The sequence below is a fragment of the Sapajus apella genome, unplaced genomic scaffold (assembly GCF_009761245.1).
Source record: "Sapajus apella isolate SASKATOON/1434 unplaced genomic scaffold, GSC_monkey_1.0 scaffold47, whole genome shotgun sequence".
NCBI classification, from domain to species: Eukaryota; Metazoa; Chordata; class Mammalia; order Primates; family Cebidae; genus Sapajus; species Sapajus apella.
The window spans coordinates 6,716,591-6,739,393 of NW_022436987.1; the positions used below are offsets into that span (position 1 = coordinate 6,716,591).

At 48.9% G+C, this 22,803-nt stretch overlaps 1 protein-coding gene across 2 annotated transcripts in view; it reads right to left on the reverse strand.

Annotated features, from left to right (window-relative positions):
• Positions 1–22,803, reverse strand: part of GALNT18 (polypeptide N-acetylgalactosaminyltransferase 18) — a 364,052-nt gene that overhangs the window by 153,718 nt on the left and 187,531 nt on the right. For both annotated transcript variants that reach the window (XM_032240753.1, XM_032240752.1), the window contains exon 3: positions 20,620–20,786. In XM_032240753.1, the coding sequence (XP_032096644.1) occupies positions 20,620–20,786 (167 nt within the window). The remainder of the gene's footprint in view (positions 1–20,619; positions 20,787–22,803) is intronic.

Here is a 22,803-nt window from a genome sequence, read left to right on the forward strand (position 1 = left end):
TCCAGCTCCCTTAGGCCCCTTAACAACATTAGACTGCAGTTTCGGGTTTATATAATTTGGTGCTTAATGCACCTTACCACTAGCCCAGAACAATTGAAGTAACTCGCTGAGGTGTTGGCTCACATCAGAGCCAGTCCTTCCCAGAAGCCTCCACTCTGGGTCTGTGGCTGCACCCGGGGCCCCAGCATGGAACAGAGGGAGTCTGGGAAGTTGACTACTCCAGGAGTCCAGGCCCTGGTTCTTTGAAGCTTTGCTGTGTTATAACCAGGGTATTCCACCATTCTTCAAGGGGATAACTATGGAGCCAGCTAGCAGCCAAGCCAGGCTCGGCCTGACCTGACCTATTCCGTGAGCCTGGGTATCCACCCTGCTCAGTAGTGCCCATCTATCCAAATGCCTGCTAAAGATCTCCACTTGGCTGTCTCACAGGCAGGTCACATTCGGCACGTTCAGCACTTCACTCTGGATCTTACTCCCCAAACCTGTTCTTTCCCTAATTCTTTCAGGCCCATCTTGCAAACTGCCTTGTCATTCACCCCGTCACTCAGGCCAGAAACCTAAGCTGCATCTTCCATTCTTTCCTTTCCCTCACCCCCTGCATTCATCAGCAAGTCCAAATAGATCTCAGATGTACCCAGTTTTCTCTCCCTATAGCCATTACATCCCGAACCACTATCATGTCTTGCCTGAAGCATCAGAACAGCCTCCCAGATGATTTTCCTGTGGCCCCTCCTACCCATACCCAAATTATTCACCACATAGTAGCCAGAGAGAGCTTCAAAAATGTCCATTTGGATACTTTTGTTTGTTGAAAGCTCATCAGCATTGTGCTTTGCACTGAGAGTAATATTCTAAAAGGTCCCACATAACAAAGCCCCTGCCTAATTCTTCCACACCATCTCAAGCCATCCTCCCGCTTCCTTACCACCCTCCAGCCACAATGGACTTCTTCTGGCTCTGAGACTGCGTCACCTCCCACCTCAGGGCCTTTGCATGTGCTGTTCCCTCTACCTGAAATACTTTTCCACGTGCTTCACATGGCTCTCTCCTTTCATCTTCTTCAACTCAGAGGGCCCTTCTCCAATCATCTGACCTGAAGCTTGCTCCCCACCCCACACTGGATTTATTTCATATCATTCTGTGTATGTCTTTTAAGGCATTTATTATGGCCTGCAATGATTTGATTTGATTTGTTTCTTGTCTGTCTCCCACACTAGGCTGGCTCTGTAAGAGCAGGGACCTGGTCAGTTTCATATTCCCAGCATACAGCACACCGGCCTGGCACATTGTTAGTGATGGATTAGTTTTCTATTGCTGCATAACAAAACACTGCAAACTCAGCGGCTTGAAACAACACAAATGTATTATCTTCCATTCTCTATAGGTCAGAAGTCCAGGTACGACAAACCTGGATCCTCTGCTCAGGGTTCCACTGAGCTGAAATCAAGGTGTTGGCCAGCACTGTAGTTCTCAACTGGGGTTCAGGGTCATTGAGATTGACTGGCTATTGGCACAATTTGCTTCCTTGCAGTTGTAGGACTGAAGTCCCTGCTTTCCTGCTGGCTGTCATCTGGGGACTACTCTTATCAACAAGAGACTGCCCCTGTCACCCTGCCCCATGGGCAGTTCACAGCATGGGTCTCTGCTTTCTCTCAGGCCACCAGAGTACAGCTCTGTGACTTCCCCTTCTGCCATCAGCTAGAGAACACTGCTTTCAGAAGGTTCATGTGATTAGGCCCAGCCAACTGATTGGGGACCTTAAATACATCAGCCAATTCCCTTCACAGCAGGACTCAGATTAGTATTTGCCTGAATAACTGGGAGAAGTGAATATATACCACTTCCCAGGAATCAGGGCTGGGAAGGGTGGGGGATGACTTAGAATTCTGCCCACACAGTGATCAACAAGTAGTTGCTGAATGAGAAAAATGAGTGTCTTTCTATTCACCTACTTGTATAAGCAAGTTCATGTGAGTCTATCTCTAGGTAGAAGGAAGTTAAAGAAATACGTAAGTAAAAACCGAGAGTCTAGTGGGACATTTAAGAAAGGAGAGGAGAGCCATATTGAACTTGGAGCTGGGAAATGTGAGTTCAAACTCTAGCTTGGCCACCAACTTGCAGTGAGAACTTTGGTGACTCAGCTCCACTGATTCTTAATCCCTTCATCTCTAAAATGGGCACAAAAACCCTGAACAAAAGATGGAAAAGACAGAATCTATCCGTCCATCTCCCACCACACACCATGCATCCTCCTACCCATGCATCCATGCATCCATCTACCCATCTAATTTGCAAAGTAGGAGGGGGGGATTTGTTTTTTCCTGTCATGCAGAATTCAGGAATTCAGCAAGCAGCAACGCTCCCCACTGTTGGGTCACATGTCACAGAACCATGGAGTACACAGGTCTAGAGGGCAGCAGTTGGGCACCTAAGACTGTGGGAACTGACTCCAGAAAGATTAAACAGCAACCTTGAATGTTCTTTTCAGAGAAAATAAAACCACTTCAGCCTCATGCTTGAGCAGCCCTGGTCAGGAACACTCACCAAACAACTTTGTTTTCTTTGATTCTCTGCATTAGTTCTTATTTTTAAGCCAAATGAAATTTGACAACACAGACAAGCTTGCAGACACACTCAGTCCACAGGAAGCGGGCCTGTAACTTAGCCAGAGGCCTCCTCCAATGCACAGAAATGCATTCCTTTCTTCGATGTCTAAGCCCCTTAGGGACATGGGGAGAGTCAATGCTGCCACTGGGTAGCCTGGCATTAAAATCTCCCCTGAGTTGCTGGAATTTTCTGTCACATCAGTGAGTGTCATTTGGTAACAATTCCTTCCCACTGTCTAGTGGAGAACCCTCTCTGCACCCCCTGATCTCATCAGCAGGGTCCCTCGGTCAATTTCCTCCCAAGACCTGTCAGGATACCCTGCCAAGGATGCCGGGCACCTGACCTTCACCATTAACCCTGCTAGAGACGCTCTTTTTAATTTCCATTTGGCATGGAGCGCATGTAAATTCTGAGCCCCTACTTAATTTCTAATTCCTTTCTGTCACTCCATCAAATTCATCAGGTGAGAAAAGGTTTAAAGATTGGTTTTTGTACAGCTCCAACCCACATTCCTTTCCCTGGATGAGAGAAGCATGGGGCCTGAGATCTATTTCTGGGTCTTGTTCAGCTCTGACGTGCTGTGGTTATTTACTCCCAGATGGCAGCCACCACCACACCAACCACAGTGGCCACAGACACACTCTACAACCACCCCCCAGGGTGGCGGGTCACAGGCAGTGCAGGAAGATGAAGCCACACAGGGGAAGGGAATTTGGGAAGCTAGGGCAGCCTGGTGAGCCATGGAACCACAAAACAACAGCAGCCCAAACCCCGAGTCAACCCATGAGTAGGAGTGAGCCCTGCCACCCACCCCGTCTCCTCCTCAAGCCCCTGCTCCTGAGCGGAGTCCCACTGAGGTGAGTCCCACCTGAATGACAAGTTGTTCTAAGTGACCCTTGCTTTAGCAGACTCCTCTGCAGCCTGGTTGGTTTTCTCAGACACTGGCCACATCTACTCCTATTCCTGGTTTGGACCAGGGAATCTGATTCAAGTTGCTTCCAATGTCTCAAGATTCAGGAAAGTGACTCACCCAGAATGGCATCTGAGTCTACAACCCAGGGACAGAATCCACACCATGATTACAAAACCATGTGCTTTTCTGAAAGGGCTATTCAGCTCAGAAGGGGCCTCCCTGAATCAGTGGAACTAAAGCATATGGCCAGTGCTTCATGATGCCCTCAAACTGTACACATGATGACGAGAAGCTGCACAGAGGACTGGCTAATTCAGCCTATCTGGAGTGACTGCTTTCTGAGATGTGAAGAACAAGCAATAATGAGAGAGAGGGAGAGAAAGGAGGAAAGAGTGCAAGAGGGGGTTTTCACCAGGAATGCCTGAGACAAAAAGCATTTCAAGAAAAGCTTCTCCTTTTCAAAGTGGTAGTCAACATGGCAGAAGCTGCAGACAGACAGACTAGGGCCGTATCTGACCTGCCCAAGTGGCTTGTTCAGTACGCCAAACACAAAAGTGTGAATTTCCAACTTGAGAAAACTTGCTAGTCCTGCAGGCCAGCAACAGGCTGGAGACAATGCTGGCTGTCCCTCTCGGCCGAGATTGGGCTCATTCTCATGTTCACCACAGTTCCCACCACTCCTCATTGCCTTGTATCAGGCCACCTCCCATATTCACACTGTCTAGCCTTGGTAGGCAGCTGAGTTTAGGACCCCCCGAGCACAGAACAAGGTTAAGGACTCAGTTCTGCAGCCGGATCCAACTTGGGCTCAAACACTGGCTCTGCCATTCCCAGCTATGTAAGCTGCAGCTTCTCTGAGCCTCAGCATTCTCATCTGTGAAATGAACATAATATTAATAGTATTAAGACCTATCTTCTATGGATGTCCTTAGGATGAAATGAGCTAACACATGAAAGATGTGTAGCTAAAGCAAATAGCTCTTACCTGTATTCACTTAGGTTAATAATATAACAGCCTGGAGGTGGGGTGTATATACCTGTGAGGAAGACACTTATTCTGATGATAGAAATATTAAATGGCTCTGTGCTCATCTGTGTGTTTTTTAAGGAAGAGGAGTGTTGCCTTCCCCATGACTCTGAGAACTCTTCTATCCCCATGTTTCTGTCTCTGTTTCCATTCGTTCATCAGAGTCATCCACTGAGCCCTCATGGGGCACACAGCATTGGGTGAGGCTTTGTAGGAAAGAGAGAATAGGGAATCAAAGAAGTCATCTCTATTTGAGGATTAAGTTACTGCTGAATCTCAGTTTCCTCATCTGTAAGATGGGGAGAAAATACTGAAAAAATTAAAGAAGTAGTATATAAAAATGCCTAGCACAGTGCTTGGAACACAGCAGGTACCTAATGAATTGTCATGTTGATTCCTTCCCTAATTAAGAAGATTCAAAAACAAAGGCAGGTTCTGTCTTTCTCCATCATCATCTCCATTTTCCCAAATCTATTCAATCCCCAAGGCCCAGCTCAAATGCCAAATCTTCCAGGACACCCTCCTCAAGTGACTGTGATCTCTCCTCTGGGCTTCTCCAGCACACTCTCCTTTCAGTTGTGGCTCACGGCACTCAGCACTTTGCTTTGTGTGCTTTGCTTATTTGTGTGCTATCATCTGCACTAGGCTGCCAGCTCTCTGGGGACAGAAACTGTTTCTCCGGCATCTGTGTGTTGGTGTGCTGAGCCTGATGGCTGACACTTGAGAATGCATTCTGTGAACGTCTGATAATGAATGAGTCCAGCTAGCAAAGCACTGGACCAGGGTTGCTCTCCAGGCATTGCCATGAACTAGGTGTGTGATGTTGGAAAACTCACTTCACTTCTCTGGATCTGTCTTCTCTCCAGTCAAATGAGGATGTTGGATTAGTTTTTAGGGCTGCCTGCCCCAAATTGCCCAGTGCCCCTTAAGGGAAGCCCATTAGGGTGGGAGGGACCTACATAGTGAACCAGGTCACTGCCCCAGCTGTAGGTCAGGTGCTCAGTGGAAAATCACCTGAGTCACTGGCGAAGGCCACTGGAAGCCACAGTATGGGGACACAAAGGGGTGGAAAACACAAAGGGAATCATATATCTCTGCACCTAGGCCACGCCCTCTTTGGTCAGCTACAAATCAAGCCTCTATTCCAGCAGCACTGGAGGGGTCAGAGCCAGCCATGGGCCATCCAGGAAAAGTAGCCTTCCATTGGTGGTTGCTGGTTAAAAGCCTTCCTGCTCACTGCTCTGACATTTCTTTGCTTTGTGCTTTTTTCCCTGTTTCAATCCTTTATTAGATACCATGCAAACAGGCCTGGTGTGGTGGCTCATACCTGTAATCCCACCACTCTGGAAGGCCAAGTCAGGTGGATCATTTGAGGTCAGGAGTTCGAAACCAGCCTGGCCAACATGGCGAAAATAAAAAAAATCAAAAAATCAAAATCAAAAATTAGCCAGGCGTGATAGCACACACCTGTAATCCCAGCTACTCAGGAGGCTGGAGCATGAGAATTACTTGAACTCAGGAGACAGAGGTTGCAGTGAGCTGAGATCACACCATTGCACTCTAGCCTAGGCAACAGATCAAGAAAAGGAAGGGAGGGAGGAAGGGAGGGAGGAAGGGAGGAAGGAAGGGAGGGAGGGAGGGAGGGAGGGAGGGAGGAAGGAGGGAAGGAAGGAAGGAAGGAAGGAAGGAAGGAAGGAAGGAAGGAAGGAAGGAAGCCAGCCACATAAACTTTAATACAAAAAAATATAAGTACAATAAGAATCTTTGTGTCAATGTGATTCTCAGGATTTCTCTCATGGCAGCCACCCTAAGACCTGGCATAGCTGGAACACCCCGCCGCAGGCTGGCCTTTCTTCTCCTTCTCCCTAAAATTTTACTTATGCCATGAGCTCCTGGGATATGAGCTCCTAAAATCAACTAGAACCTGGATAGTCTGCATCTGTGCCAAATGAGGGCTGGAGCACCTGGCTACTTGCCTGCTATCATTCTCTGATGGCAGGAACCACATCTGGTTCCCTGCTGCCTCCGTCCTGTAGAGCCTTGAGCCTGGTACTCGATTTGTTAAATGAATGCATGACTGTAAGAACAGAAGAGGTGCTAGTCCCTGTGGGCCTGAGCAGCGAGGAGAGACAGTCCCTGAAAAAAACTGAATTAGTTTCCTAATTTAGGTCTCCTGAGAGTCAATTAGGGCTCTCATTTTTAAAAGAAGGAAAAGTAAAAAACAGAACAAACATCCCCACCCAAACTGGCTTCCCAGCCATCACCGGAGAGAGCAGATTTCTGTTGCTATGCAGGATAGGTGAGCCCATAGCTGCTGCAGGACCCTCAGGCCCAAGCCTTTACACCAGCTTCCCGGACTCCCAGTGCTGTCTCTAGCACCACCTCCCGCCCTCACCCGCCAACAAAGAGGTGGTCATCTTCTGAAAGGCGACTATGCAGGACAGGTATGGGCAGCAGCAGGGGTGGCTGCAGCCCTTAACTCTCTTCCACACGTTACACTTTTTTTTTTGAGACGGAGTTTCGCTCTTGTTACCCAGACTGGAGTGCAATGGCGCGATCTCGGCTCACCACAACCTCCCCCTCCTGGGTTCAGGCAATTCTCCTGCCTCAGCCTCCTGAGTAGCTGGGATTACAGGCACGTGCCACCATGCCCAGCTAATTTTTTGTAGTTTTAGTAGAGACGGGGTTTCACCATGTTGACCAGGATGGTCTCGATCTCTTGACCTCGTGATCCACCCGCCTCGGCCTCCCAAAGTGCTGGGATTACAGGCTTGAGCCACCGCGCCCGGCCACGTTACACTTTTTACCAAACACTGAGACTCTGAAGCTACCGGAGGCCACTTGGGTCACTGCATGGTTTGGGGCAGACTTTCAGGAAATCAATTCCACCAGAAGGCATTCCATACTCAAAAGATTTAATATCAGGAGGAAGCATTTGATGTGTTGGGTTTCGAACTGTTTTAACTATTCCGGAAAGCAGAAGGAGGACCCTGCATACAAGGAGTGCCCTGTGTTCAGCTGTACCTGTTGTCTATACCTGAGTTAGTCTTTTCAAGCTGCTGAGCAAGATAGGCTGGGGTCCAAGAATGAACAAGAAGACCTTTCCTGCTGGATGCACTGTGGCCCTGAGTAATGTTCAACAGTGGCTGGCAACAGGGCCCCTCAGAGTGCAAGAGACACCGCTCCCAATTCACCCCCAACACTCAGCTCCAGTTTTGGGAATTTCGCCGTTGACAGATGGTCACACAGCTGACCAGGGGAAGAAGGCTTTTTTTTTTTTTTTTTTTTTTTAATTTGATTCCTGCCAGCTTCGTTTATCAAAAACTGGTCCTTTATGGACTTGGCTAGTCCATAAAGCAAAATGCTACAAAGCCCTCTTGCTATAGATTGCTTACAGGGAGCTCATGAGCAAAAAGAAGGAAGGTCCTTTGCCCTACCAGGTGCTGTCCTGGGTCAGCAGAGTAGCATGCTGGAGAGTTGCTCACTCTGAGACAGTCTCCTGTATCAGGTAAAGGGGCCAAGAGGGGTGATGAGCTACTCACACCACTGGCAGGCTTGGGCAGCTTTCGGGTGCAGCATGCTGGAACCTCAGCATGTGAGTGCCTGTGAGGGCAAAGAAGAGGCTGGCAACATGCAGGACTACAGCTGGAGAAACAGACTGAGCCCTGGGGCTGGTCCACAGAGAGGCAGGTGTCTCAAAAGCCTATATGCCCAGGCATCACTGAGGATGCTTAGTTCAGGTGGAGCTTATCAGTGGGAAGTCCCAGCACCCAGGATGTAGGAAGCCAGGCAGACTGGACCATAGGTGCAGGGCCCCAGTTAGGTGGTACAGAGAACAGAATCTAACCCATCAAGGAAGAGGATTGACCAGGGCTAGCTGGAAAGCCAGGGTCCAGTTAAGGGGACGAGGCAGGCATCAGAGCCAGACTCCATTCCACCAAGGAAACAGCAAATTGACACAGGACAGATGCAGGCCAAACGCAGGACGAACTCAGAGAAGGCTGAGGAAAGCTGGGGTTGCTGCCCAGCAGTACAGGGAAGTCACCCCAGCCTGCTGCAGTGCTGAGTCAAGGCCACCCACTGGGAAGAAGCTATACTGCTCTGCAGAGTCTCTGCAGAGGTCGGGGCTGGCCGCGCTGAGAGCACACAGCATCCTGATGTATGTGACCAAAAGGTGCCCTCCCTGGGCTACCCAGTTGGAAAACGCACTTTGGATACAGACTCATACCTGAACACATGATTTAGCAAACAGACAGAACAGACTTTATTTTAGCCCCTATGTGCCCCTGGCCTGGGTGCCCTGGCATAGACCCATGTGTGGCAGCGAGAGGTAGGTTCAGAAATGGACACAGTTAAATCTGTCAGATATGCATATATAGATATATCTGACCGTCTTCCACTTCCATAGAAACTGGCCAAAGCAGGGCCCAGGCCTGGGGTCAGGGCTTGAATCAGCAGGGAGAGATGGACATTCAGTACACAGAATAGCCAGAAACTTAAGAGTCATGTAAGTCATTACAATAAGAACGTGGGAAAGTGCTGCTGGATACCACACCAGAGGCGACGTAGCTGTGGCCGTGCTCAAGAGGAACTCTCAGGCTTGGTGATAGAGGATGTGGCATGTAGAGGCAAGCCCAGGCAGTAAGGAGCAACAATAAGAGAACCCAGGACTCAGGTGGTACTGGGCTGCGTGCACCCCAAGGTTGCTGGGTATTTACTGCCAGTCTTGTGGGTGGGCCAGCCTAGCTGTGCTTGTCAAAGCCATAGAGGTGGGCGGTGGCAAGGAGCCTTTGGCTGAATGGGCTGACAGTCTATGTGCAGGGCTGTGTAAATACCTTTAAGCTGCCTGAGTCTTGGTTGTAACTCGATTAGCTATATGGGATTCCTTAAGCTCCATAAAGCACAATATTGTTGGACCATTCTTTCCCTCTTTTTTTAATTTGTGCAATTATTCCAGCTGCATGCAAAGCTGTTGGTAGTTTTACAGCCTGGAATGAGTATCTCTTGTGTAGGACAGAATCTTTGAAACATTAAACAATGATTAGGCAGGCTCTGGGCCAGGGGATAATGGGGGGCTTGCAGGGGGTGGGGAAGGACCCAGCAGCTGGTGGCAAGCAATCCGGGGAGCTCAAATTCTATTTCATCACTACATTGACTTTCTTACCAACAATTAAAAAGAACGATTCACAGTTGTGCAATTATTTGTCATTCATCAGGATTTTCAAGGTGGCTCCAGGTAGCAGTGGGTGGTGAAAGAGGCTCAACCCATTGTTTGTGGGGTCTGAAACACCACTGCTCACACAAGCACACACATGCCCACGTGCCCATGTGCCTGCATATGCTGCTTATGTATGATCACTACTGCAGAAGGACACACACACAGGTCTGCATCCACCCACAAGCACTCACACACAGACACACAATACACACATGATCACAGCGCTCACATGGACGCATTAACACATATCTGCATTAACACAAACACGCATGCACACATGCACACACACACACGTGTATGCATGCATATGAACACATGCACATGCATACAAGGCAGGCACACACATTACATGCATGCAACACACATACACATGTACGTACACAACAAACATGTGCACACATGAACACAGTGCTTGCATATACATGTATAAAGATGTGCACACATACTTATGCACACTCACAGGCATGCCAACTTCTCCTTATTTCAAAGGAAATAAGAAGCTGCCTCCCTCTCACATGGGGACCTAAAGCATGGCTGCCAATGGTTCAATTACTTGTCGCCCAGGACAAGCCAGGAAGCCTCCGTGCAATCCTCCTCTCCTTACTGAAACCCCAGGCAAAGCTCCAGGCAAAGCTCGAGGCTGGGACACAGACACACCCTTCTCTGAAGCTTCCTTCTGTCTCCTGCTTCACTGGTCCCGCTGCCCAACAACTCTCTCTCCAGAGGAAATGGAGAAAAGGGGTAAGGACGAAATTCAAATACATTGTTTGGAATCAGAGACCCATGGTGCACCAGAGGCAGGCAGCCTGTTAAATGGTAAAGGGTGTGGGCTCTGAAACCAGACAGTCAAATCGCACCCCTTTGGCTTTGGACAAGTTCCTTCACTTCTCTGTGTCTGCCTCCTTGTTATATCAGATGACACTGGTAACAGTCCATACCACCATCATATGGCACAGATTAATTTATGTGAAGTACTTAAAGTAGCTCTGGCACGTACTAAGTGCTTAATGAGCTGGGGGGGCCTGGTCAGGACTCTGTCTATCTGGGTGCACTGGGGGTCAGTTGAATCTCAGGCCCAGGCCTGGAGAAGTTGGGATCAAACTCTCGCTCTGGCCAGAGGCAGTTAGCTGGGTGGTCCCTAGCTGGAAGCCTGAAAACCAGCCTGGGGAACCCTTCCTGGCCAAGCCTGCCTGCTTCCCTCAACAAAGTAGATACGGGACCCTAGCCATCACCTGTAACCAAAAGGGGTCCAGGGAGGCTTATCTATGTTGGACCTGCCAATTTAGTGCATGTGGCGGCCATCCTGGCTCTGGTCCACCCTTCCTAAGAAGCAATAGGGTGGGCTGCCAGGAGAGAACCAGAGAGGAGGCACCTGTGTCGATGCCTCCCAGGCTTCCAGGAGTGCGAGAGCAGGGGAGACATGGGGTCTAGGGCCAGCAGGCCTGGGTTTGAATTCCTGTCCTAGCACTTCCTGCCCATGTGGCCTTGGGCCTGGTCCCTTTTGCTTCTAAACTCCTCTGAGACTTGACTGCCTCATCTATGAAATGCAGATGGTGACCACATCGACTTCCCTGGGGGATCATGACTTTTCTTTTGTCAAAATTGATAGGTGGGCTAGTTGTTGTTGAGGTACTGAGATGACCAGGATCATGTTCCTGTCACACTGGCCGCCTTGGCTAGCCTGACCTAAACTAATCACTGTAATTTAGTGAGTCAATAACCAGGTAAAATACAGCATGATAAGGGGGAGCCAGGGTGTGTGCGAGCACTGAGGCAGACCCCTCATCCAGCTGGGGCGGTGCCAGGGGCAGAGCCATGGAGGACTTTTTGGAAGCAGTGGTAGCAAAGCTGACTTTGGAAGTCTGGAGCTAAAAAAGTGGGTGGGGGAGGGGAGGACATTCATTCCCAGCATAGGGAGCCACTGTGAGGCAAACCAGGATGGTGTGGCTGTGGCCCCCATGCCCACATACAGTGCAGGCAAGCAGGAAGGAGCGCACGCTGGACGAAGCGATGGGGCTGCCTGTGGTGGAGGAAGTGGTCTTCTATGGGAGTCAGAGACCCGGGGCCCTAGCTCAGCTCGGCCATGCACAGAGGTGGCACACTGGCAGGTGTCTGCTCAATGTAGGTCCTCAGTTTCCTCCCAAGAGCCAGCTAGGATTTGATTGGCTGACCTTGGGTTCTGCCCATCCGACACTGTTGTCGGGAGGGACCATTTCCTTCTGCTCATCTCTTGAGGCCCACTGAGTTGTATACCCTCTCCTGGCAACCCATGGAGGAGGTTTCCAGCAAACGTGGCCAGTGTGAAGACCAGCTCCATGAGCAAAGGAGATCCCTGGCCTGGGAGAGAGAGAAGGTTCAATCCCAGCCTTCAAGCACATGAAGTGCTGGAAACCAGCCATTGCCTGGCTTAAAAGCGGCAACAGGAGACAGGTGTCGGGTTTGATTCAGCTTGGGCAAGGCACTGCCAACTCGGAGCAGACAGACATCTCCAGGGCTTGGGATTCTTAAAAGAATATTTGATATTACCACTGTTTTGATGTGCTTTTAATCACAAATTTAAATTACTTGTGAAATTTCAAGTGGCATGAAAGAAGGGTATGTGATTTTTATGTTTATCAAAAGAGGACATGAGTTCAAAAAGGAAACAGGAACTGACTACAGCAAAGAAAACTTTTTCTTTCCAGAAGTGGAAGTGGATGGGGTGAGGGAATAGCTGGGACAGCTGGCGAGGGAACCTGAAAGAGTTCATGTTCACTGAGCACTTGCTCTGTGCCAGGTACTGGGATACCTGTGTCACATGAACAAGCTCCCAAAGGGCCTAGTCAGGCACTCATCACAAAGCACATACGTGGCCATCAGAAACCTGTTAAAGGACTGAAAGAATGAAGCAATGAATGAATGAATGAACAAGTAAATGAATGCCAAGAGTCAAAGGCAGAGATGACTCTATCGGCTGAAAATCCTGGTGCTTTTCTCCGTCTGGAAGTCTGTAGAGGTTGAAACACGCAGTCCCAGCTAAAGACTTTGGTCCACTGGGACTTCCTGAAAGTGTGGTAATTAAAACCAGGGGGCTCAGAGCTGTGTGCCCACTATTTTCTAGAGATGACAAGGAGGAGGTAGGGAGGGGAAACATGGCCTTGGAGCTACAGAGCAGCAGAGCCTGGTCACTACTGCCAGGAATGCTTGCAGAAGTTGGATAACGTGGTAGCAGGGAGGCTCAGGGTTGGTCATCTGACCCTTAGGATGGGAAGTGAGTTCAGGCCAGCGAGAGAAACTTCCCTTCTCCTCTGTACTGTGCCCCACATCATGCCACATCCCTGGGATGCAGTAGGGAAGCCCCAAGGACTTTGGCCCAGGAAGAAACTCTCCACCCAGTGGTGCCTGCAGCCAGAGGCCAGCTCTGGGGAAGCTGAGGCGGAGGCAGCTGTCCCAGGCTCCTCAGCTGCTGCACAGATGGAGGACAACAATGAGCACAGTGACTCACAAAGAATCACAGTGCCCTGGAGCCATGCTAAAATGCAGGTTTTGGGCCTTGCCTCAGAGCTATGGAATCAAAATTCTTTCATTAAATCCATATTTACTGAACAACGACGAATACCAGGCATTATTCTAGGTGCTGGAGATACTTCAGGGGGCAAAACAAATGCCTCTGCCTTCATGGAGCTTACATACTGGTGGAGGGAAGATGTGCAAATAATTAAGGGAGAGTAAATGAGCCAGCACAATACATCAGATGGCAGCAGGAGATACAGAGGGAAAGAGGCAAGGGGTGGGCTGAGGAGTGACAGGGAGGAGGGCTGCCCTTTAATCGGGTGATTCACTGATAGCCCTACTGAGAAGGAGGCATCTGAGTAAAAGCCTACAGAGGAAAAGGAGTGAGCTGTGCAGATACGGAGCAGGGGGAGGGGAGGAGATGGGAAGAGCATTCCAGGTGGAGAAAACAGCAAGTGCAAATATCCTGAGGCAGGGGCATGCCTGCTATGAACCTCCATATTACTTAAAAAATAAAATTTTCATACTATACAGATGGGGTCTCACTATGTTGTTCAGGCTGGTCTTGAACTCCTGGGCTCAAGTGATTCTCCTGCCTTGGTCTACCAAAGTGCTGGGATTACAGGCATGAGCCACCACACACTGCCAAATCTCCATATTTTTAACCAAGCTCAAACACTAAAGTTTGAGACTCCTGCAGCAAAGTGACAGCATGATAGATCAGAGCCAGCCCCTGAAAAAGTGAAGCTTGTTTTGGAAGTTGCTCAGGAGAGAGAGAACAGGGATTCAACCTCCTGCATAAGGACCACTTAGAGAGCATTCAGTCCCTGGCTTCCGAAGGTCTAGAAAGGCTTGGATGATAAAGCAGTGATTGACTGCCCTGGTCCTATGTTTGAGGAAGCACAGGCCTGACCCCAAAGCAAAGGTGTGGCCGAAAAGAGCTGGGGTAGGCAGGAGGCATCAGCATGCAGGAAACTAGTAGTAGAAGCCTAGGAAAGAAGGCTTCGGGAGGGGGACATTCCCACAGCTCTGCACAGCTGCGTAATTTAGAGTTTTAACACCAACATCCTTCCATCGTGTTATCTCATTCAAGCCTCCCGACAACCCCTGAGGTAGGAATTATACATCTCAATTTTATAGATAAGGAAAATAGGGTTCACAGAGGTTAAGAACACACAGCTAACACTTTACAAAAGAAGACATACATGAGGCCAACAAACATATGAAAAAATGCGCATCATCACTGGTCATCAGAGAAATGCAAATCAAAACTACTTTGAGATACCATCTCACGCCAGTTAGAATGGCGATCATTAAAAAATCTGGAGACAACAGATGCTGGAGAGGATGTGGAGAAATAGGAACACTTTTACACTGTTGGTGGGAGTGTAAATTAGTTCAACCATTGTGGAAGACAGAGTGGCGATTCCTCAAGGACCTAGAAATAGAAATTCCATTTGACCCAGCAATCCCATTACTGGGTATATATCCAAAGGATAACAAATCGTTCTACTATAAGGACACGTGCACACGAATGTTCATTGCAGCACTGTTTACAATAGCAAAGACCTGGAACCAACCCAAATGCCCATCGACGATAGACTGGATAGGGAAAATGTGGCACATATACACCATGGAATATTATGCAGCCATCAAAAACGATGGGTTTGTGTCCTTTGTAGGGACATGGATGAACCTGGAAACCATCATTCTCAGCAAACTGACAGAAGAGCAGAAGATCAAACACCGCATGTTCTCACTCATAGGTGGGTGTTGAACAATGAGAACACATGGACACAGGGAGAGGAGCACTACACACTGGGGTCAGTTGGGGGGAAATAGGGGAGGGACGGTGGGGGGTAGGGAGCTGGGGGGAGATAGCAAGGGGAGAAATGCCAGATGTAGGTGATGGGGAGGAAGGCAGCAAATCACACTGCCACGTGTGTACCTATGCAACAATCTTGCATGTTCTTAACATGTACCCCAAAACCTAAAATGCAATAAAATAAATAAATGGGGAAAAAAAAAAAAGAACACACAGCTAGCATGAGGCCAGAAAGAGCTGGAACAGAAAAGCTGGCCGAATGCCAAATTCTGAGCTCTTTCCACAAGAACAGCTGTCTTTAAACAGTGGCTACTTGTCAGCTCTTGTCACGATTATTGTTACTGTTATTTTTATCACTGTCATTTTAAGTCACCCTTAGGAACCCTTAGCACCCAGCAGCTTACACAGAACTTTCACTCGGATTCCCTCACCTCCTCTCCAGTGCCTCTGTGAGGCAGACAGGGCAAGGTGGGGCCTGATGTCCCTGTCCTAGCACATAAGAAAACCTAAGCCCGGAGACCCAGAGCCAGAGGCAGCAGAACCGAGCCTGGAAACCAAGTCCTAGAAAGTTTCATCCCCACTTGAGACTGATCTGCCGAATTCCCCAGGTCAGGGACTAGGTCTGATCCATCACGTTCTGCCTGCCCTTGGCCCATGCTGGTACTACAGAAATGCTAATTGAACTGAGCTGAGTTGGCCTGAAAAACATCAAAGTCTCGGCCGGACACGGTGGCTCAAATCTGTGATCCCAACACTTTGGGAGGCTGAGGAGGGCAGATCACCTGAGGTCAGGAGTGTGAGGCCAGCCCAGCCAATGTGGTGAAATCCCGTCTCTACTAAAAATACAAAAATTAGTCAGGTTTGGTGGCATGCACCTGTAATCCCAGCTACTCAGGAGGCTGAGGCAGGAGAATTGCTTGAACCTGGGAGGCGGAGGTTGCAGTGAGCTGAGATCACGCCAATGCACTCCAGCCTGGGAGACAGGGAGACAGGGAGACAAGGAAGGGAGGGAGGGCGGGAGGGCGGGAAGGAAGGAGGGAAGGAGGAAGGGAGGGAGGGAGGGAAGGAGGAAGGGAGGGAGGGAGGGAAGGAGGAAGGGAGGGAGGGAGGGAAGGAGGGAAGGAAGGAAAGTAGGTAAGTCTTGCACTGAGTAAGATGCTCAAGAAAAGCAGCCCCTAAATGGAGCCGGCACAGGGTCTGTTCATAGCTGCTTTCCTTTAAGTCAGGCTGAGGTCCAAGGGACCGTTAGCCATGTCCTAAGGCCACTTCCTCCAAGAACTCACTCTAGTGTCTCTTCTTCCCCTTTTGAGAGTTCAGCTTGGCCTGGGGTCAAGGAGCCCCATTTCTGGTTACCTCCCTGTCCCATTCCACATGGGAACTCCAGCCAGAGGCAGACCCCCTCCCAGCATGCCCACCCTCTGCTCTGGCCCTGAGTCTGCTGCCATGCTTACCTCTGGGCACCCGTCCCCACAGCTGCGTTGCTTCCGCCACCTCCCTGTCCCCTCACAGGGCAGGAGAAAGATAAGGCCTTTATTTTTGGAGGCAACCCTTGCTTCTGTGCCCTGGATCTCATCTTCCTCCTCAGAGGCCCTGCTCCAAACCCTGCCCTCAGGGGACTCAGGTGCCCCCACTCCCCAGATCCATTAAATCACTAGAGGTAAAACCTGGGCCCTGAATGTCTTAAAAGACCTCCAAGGGATTCCAATATGCACTCAGGGTCTCGAGAACAACCTACCTTTAAGAAAAGACAACTAGAATACGGTAAAATACAATAGAATTGAATTGAACAGAACAGAATAGAAAATAGTGGAGTGCTTCGCACATTATAAGGGTAAGTATTGTTTCTTAAAAGTCGTGTTCCCATCGTGTGTGTACGGGTGTGAGTGGGTGTGTCATCCTGGGTCATGATGTAACTTTATTTCTTGCTGTAGAGGATGGTAATTTTAAATTTTGATTTTGGAAAACATTGCTCCAGTTCCTGCTTGAGCTTGTGATTCTCCTCTCCAGTCAAGAATCCCCGAGGAAAAATCTCCCCTCTCTTCCTGCTCTTCATCTGGCTTCCACAGCCCCCATCTCCAACATTCCAGTGAAGCTTCTCTCTGAGGTTTCCCAGTCCTGTCCCTTCCAACCCCAGTTGCTTCTGCTCAGGCTCCTCATCCTTCCACCTGTCTGTGGGTTCTCTTATTCCTGAAATTCTCTCTGCCCACAGAGACTGCACCGTCTTCCAGATTCTCCCGACCGCTCCTCCTCCCAACACCTACATACCCTCCGTATTCTCTCACACTTCTATCTTTCAGGTCTTTCCTCTTCCATTTTGAACTCCTCTCCTTCCAGTCAATGGCTTTAATTACTCCATGCATGAGACTTCAAATCTGTGTCCCCACATTTCCCCTCTGGGGCTGCTGCCATGCGGCTGGCTGGATTGTGTTCCTGCCTCCTGGAAATGGGGTAGAACTTGGGAAGGGTAATAGTGACAGGGATCAATTCACAGTCACACACTATGTGCAGGTGAGGCAAGCAGGGGAGGATTATCATCTCCATTTTCTAGACAGAGAGAAACAGACTCTGAGAGGCGGAGGGACTTTTCTGTGGTCGCTTATCCCTGGTGGAGAAGGCCCCAGAATCCATGACTTCAGACTTTGGTCCAGAGCACTTGCCCTTCACACCATGCACTGGACACCGAATCTGTTCAAAGGTGAAGCCACACGTTATTAATGAAGCTAAAGCTTCTCTAACAGAGCTGTGAATCATTAGGAATGCTTCTTAAGGCCAGTCTCAGCAGCTCTCGCCTGTAATCCCAACAGTTTGGCAGGGCGAGGCAGGAGGATTGCTTGAGCCCAGGAGTTTGAGACCTGCCTGCCCAACATAGTGAGACTCCGCCTCTACAAAAATTATAAAACATAAACCAGGCATGGTGGATGGCTTCTCCTCCTCCAGCTACTCAGGAGGCTGAGGTGGGAGGACTGCTTGAGCCTGGGAGGTTGAGGCTGCAGGGAGCCATGATTGTGCCACTGCGTTCCAGCCTGGGCAACAGAGAAAGACCCTGTCTCAAAACAAACAAACAAATAAAGAATGCTTTTTAAAACAGTGATGTCTAGAAACCTCTTCGAACTCACTGAATTAGAATCTTCTAGGAGAGCTTTTTGCTTGTTTTAACTTAATATTTTGAAGTAATTACAGATTCACAAAAATGTACAGGAAGGTCTCACACGCCCCTTCACCCAGTATTCCCCAGTGGTAACACTGTACACAACCACAGCACAATATCAAAACTAGGCCACTGACTCGGCTACCATCCACAGAGCTAGTTCAGATCCCTCCTCATACAGACAGGCACTGGTTTGGGGGTGCACATATGGCTCGATGCGATTATGATGACAAGTACCGCTTTGTGTAACCAACACCACAATCAAGATACTTTACTGAACCATCACCACAACGCTTTAGAGCTCTGGTTTTGAAAGCTCTTGGGTGCTTCTTGTCTGCATCCCTGATGAAGGACTACTGCTCTAAGGCATTGCTCCTGCTGCCTGCCTCCTCTAGGGCAAGGCACTGCCATCCTCTGAATCACCCTGGCTTGAAACTCTGAGCTGTTATTGACCTGCCCTCTGTTGGCCCGCCTGCCCATGGCTTCTCAGCCAAATGGTCCAACAGATTTTTTTCCTTCATAATACCTCTCAGGCCTGTAAGTTGCCCCTGACTCCAGGGCCCTTGACTTCTCTCTACTGCTGCAATAGTCTTCTCATCCATTTCCCCTCTTCAAGATGCCCTTTTCCCAGCCAGCATCATAAAGCACGGCCAAATTCCTCCATTGCCCGGCTCTGACCCCGTCATTCCTCTGACCAAAAGCTTTGGATGGTTATTGCCATTTACAGAATAAAGTTCAAACTCAAGTTCAGATAGGAAATACTCTACATCTGATTCACTTTCCTTATCTAAATTTCTCACACCCAATATCAGCTTTTTCCATATGGCTTAGAGTCCAAATGGCATCCTTAAGGACATGATAAGATTCTCACTATAGGGAAGAAACGAACAGCTCCCAGATTTCTTCCTTATAGTGCTCCATTCTCCTCTCTCTTATTATGTGAGGAGTTGTGTCTCTTGCTTGGGAGATGTTTTCATCCCTGAATGCTGGTCTTCCATCCTGTGACTCCTTACAATGTAAGAAGTGAGGAGGATCAGTGGACCTAGGTGAAGCCCAGGGGTGGAATGTGCGGGGCAGGCTAGTCAGGCTATCTGGCGTTAGTCACTAGGGAATGAGAGTTTTCTTAAGCACCCATTTTTGGGGTCCCAGGCTAGGTGATGGTAGGCAGCCATCAGAGATGGTAACTAAGCCCTCCTGTCTCCCTCGTGATAGGCAATTACCTTTAAGACTATGTTGCCTATTTGTATTCTCTATGCCTTTTCCTTTCTTCATGTCCACAGAGCAATGAGAGTCAAATGATTTACCGGCAATGTCCTTCAGAAATCTCTAAAATCCCCATCACTCCACACTTCTTACCACATGATGATAAAATGAAAATGAAGATTCGCTTTCTCAGATTAAATACATTTCAATTATCCAATGTGTTTCAGCTTTAATTGATAACAAATCACAAATTGCCCATCTGAACTTCTCATTATAGCAACTGATTCACTAGGAAATTTACTACCTGACACCAGAGGAAGCTCAAAAGATAACACAAGCTCAGTGTTTCTATGATACAGCGTCCTAGCAGTCTATTTTGAGAAATCATGCATTATCACAAGCACATCCACATAAATGGTCCTATCAAGAACACTGGTTTTTCAGCTGTCTCAAAATGTGGTCTGTAAGTCTGGAATGGTATATGATGGCACATGGGGGTGCAAAGAATCAGAGACCAAGAACTGTGCACCAGGGAAGACAGGTGGCCGGTAGTGCTGGAGAAGGAGAGTTAGTGATATGACGGCTTCAACAAGGTGTTTGCAAGCCACCCGGGGCCCGGCTAGGGACAGGTGGAACAGGGAACAGGGGATCCAGCAAAGAGGCTAGATATTCGACAGGTCTGTTGCTGCTATTGAGTTACGCATACACTACCATCCCCATCATCACCACCACTACGACCTCTGCCACCTCCAGCTCCATCGTCATCTCCACCGTCATCACCATCACCACTGCTAACACACCAGTGAACACTCCTCCAGGCAGAGGCTGGGAAATCCTACTAGTTGAAATGATGCTTCATGAAAAACAGTCACTGGATGTATTTACTGTGTACATGGTGAGGTAGGAGGTCAGGGCCTTCTACCTTACATAGCGTACTGAAATGTGGGAGGGGAGAGTGACCAGCCTGTGAGAAAAGGCCTAAGGACCAGGCCCCTCTGGGATGCAGAGGCTGTGCTCAGATGGAATGAACCTTCTGAAGCAGTGGCCACCACGAATTTCTCATCTATTCTCCAGAGAAAGAGCAGCCACAGACAGCCTCGAGCAAATGCGAACCCTGATGCTGAACCATCTGCTTGGATGTCAGCCAGGAAGTAGGGCCTGGGCCCTGGGAAGCTCTGACACTCACCGTTACTGCTGTTGTCGTCCACCAGGATGATCTCCTTGAGCAGATGTGGGGGCGTGCGTTCGATGGCCGAGTGGATGGAGCGCAGCAGCACCGAAAGCGCTTCATTGACGAAGATGAACACGATGCTCACCTCTGGCAGGCTGTCAGGAAACGAGAGGTTACGGCACCTGCAAAGAATAGCCAAGCACTTAGATTTGTGAGCACCTCAGCTGGAGTCACCTCTGGAGCTGACCCAGCCCATGTCTTGGCTTCAACTTTGCTGGAGGGCTCAGGAGTCCAGATCCTTCCAAGGGCCCCTTCTTTGATGTACTTAACATGAGCCTTAAACATCCAGCAGAAAGACCCACAAGCATTGAAACCAGTTCACCCTACACCTGAGTTGAATTTGTCTGTGACTATGCTAGCCAAATAGTAATGCCATGAGCACTTAGGACAGCACATGGCAGCTGGCAGGTAGTCCCTGATTATTTACCGGAAGCATGACTCAATGCTTCTAAATCCAGTAGAATGGGAAATGCAACCAAAGTAAATTTGTAAGATTTCCAAAATGGCAGCCAACACCTAGGTGAGGCCAGACCTCAGGCATCCAGCCTCAGGAGACAAAGATGCCTCTTCCCAGAGACTTCTACTACTGAAGTCTACTTCCCTTCACTCCAGAAGGCGTACTGCCTGGGACTTCTCCTGCTCCTCACTCATCATAGAAATCTAGCTTCCAGAACAGTATTGGAGCTAGAAGTAGAGTCTCAACATGAGGAAGGGGTAGAAGGACCAAGTCCAGTCTCATTTCACAGATGGGGAGGCTGTGATTTAAAGAGGTTGAGTTTCCACCTATGGCTGCCCTGTGAGTCAGTTACCAAGACAGAATCCCAACTCTGGTCCTCGACACCTGCACCAGGGTCTCTCCTTGAAGGAGAAGTGGTCATGAAAGACAATGCTCCTAAATGGCCTATTTCCCCCTAGTCCCACCCAAACCCTGAAAGCATTTGGAGGTCTCTTGAGGACTTGAGGTATTCCCCATCTAAGAGGAACACACAATTCTGAAATCAGACCCCATAGAGGCCAGACAGTGAAAAGTGCCATGGCTCCTGAGGGCGGTTCCCTCCTCTGCAAGCATAGTCTTTATGGGTGGGAGACCACTGCTAGTGCCCTTCCCTGCCTGACACTAAATGCTGTTCCAGAAGGCACTAAGCTCCCATTTTCTGTGTAGTTGAATGAAAGGATGGGGCAGCAATGACAGCCCTGTCCTAGGCCCTGGGTTTGGAGAGGAGCGTTCCCACTGAAGGCTCCAAGGGTTTAGGGCTGGCGACTATTTTCCATTGCTCCAGAGTAGGAGGTGCAGCCAGGTCAGAACATGCTATAATGAGCGTAATAGCAGGGGCTTCTGCTTGTCAGTAATTAAAGTGTTGCAGAATAGGAATGGGCCTGCTCTTCCTTAATGAGGAAGGCTGCAGGACAACCAGCACTGAGCAATTTGGAGAAATCACCATGGGGCCCCAGCCTGCTTAAGAGCATGAGATTAATAAACTACGATCAGCATCTCTATGGTTACCAGAAATTTACAGAAACTTTTTCCATTCTATTTCCAGCTCTCCTCTCTCGCCAGAGAGGAATGGGGGAAAGAAGGAGTTCAGCCTTTTCCCGAATCTACTTTGTACTTCTAATTTTAATAAAATCAAGTTAATAGATTGGTGTAGAATTCATTTGTTCTTGCATTTAATGGAATAAATATTTACTGAGTGTCTTCCACTAGGCAGGTAGTGTTATAGGCACTGAGGGTACAGCAGAAGTGGACACAGTCCCACAGTCCTTGTCCTCATGGAGCTTATGCTTTGACAGAGAAACAGATAAATATGCAAGAAAAAAAAATACAATTTCATATAAGTGCTAAGATGAAAAGAAACTCTAGGCCAGAGGAGAGCATGATGCCTGGCAGCTGTTGTGGAAGGAGTGGTCACGAAGGGCTCTCTGAGGATGAGAGATTGGATCAAAAACTTCAGTGGCACGAAAAGTAAGTCGTGCAAAGGTCCTGTGGGTCCCAGGGAACAGTGCTGTGGCTGTCGAGGAGGGAAACAGCTGATTGAACAGTGGTGAAAGAAAGAAGGGAATATGGAGGTGAAGGGAGGAACTTGAATGAAGGAGAAAGACTGGCATGACTTCTTAAACTTGTCAGATCTTTTTCAATTT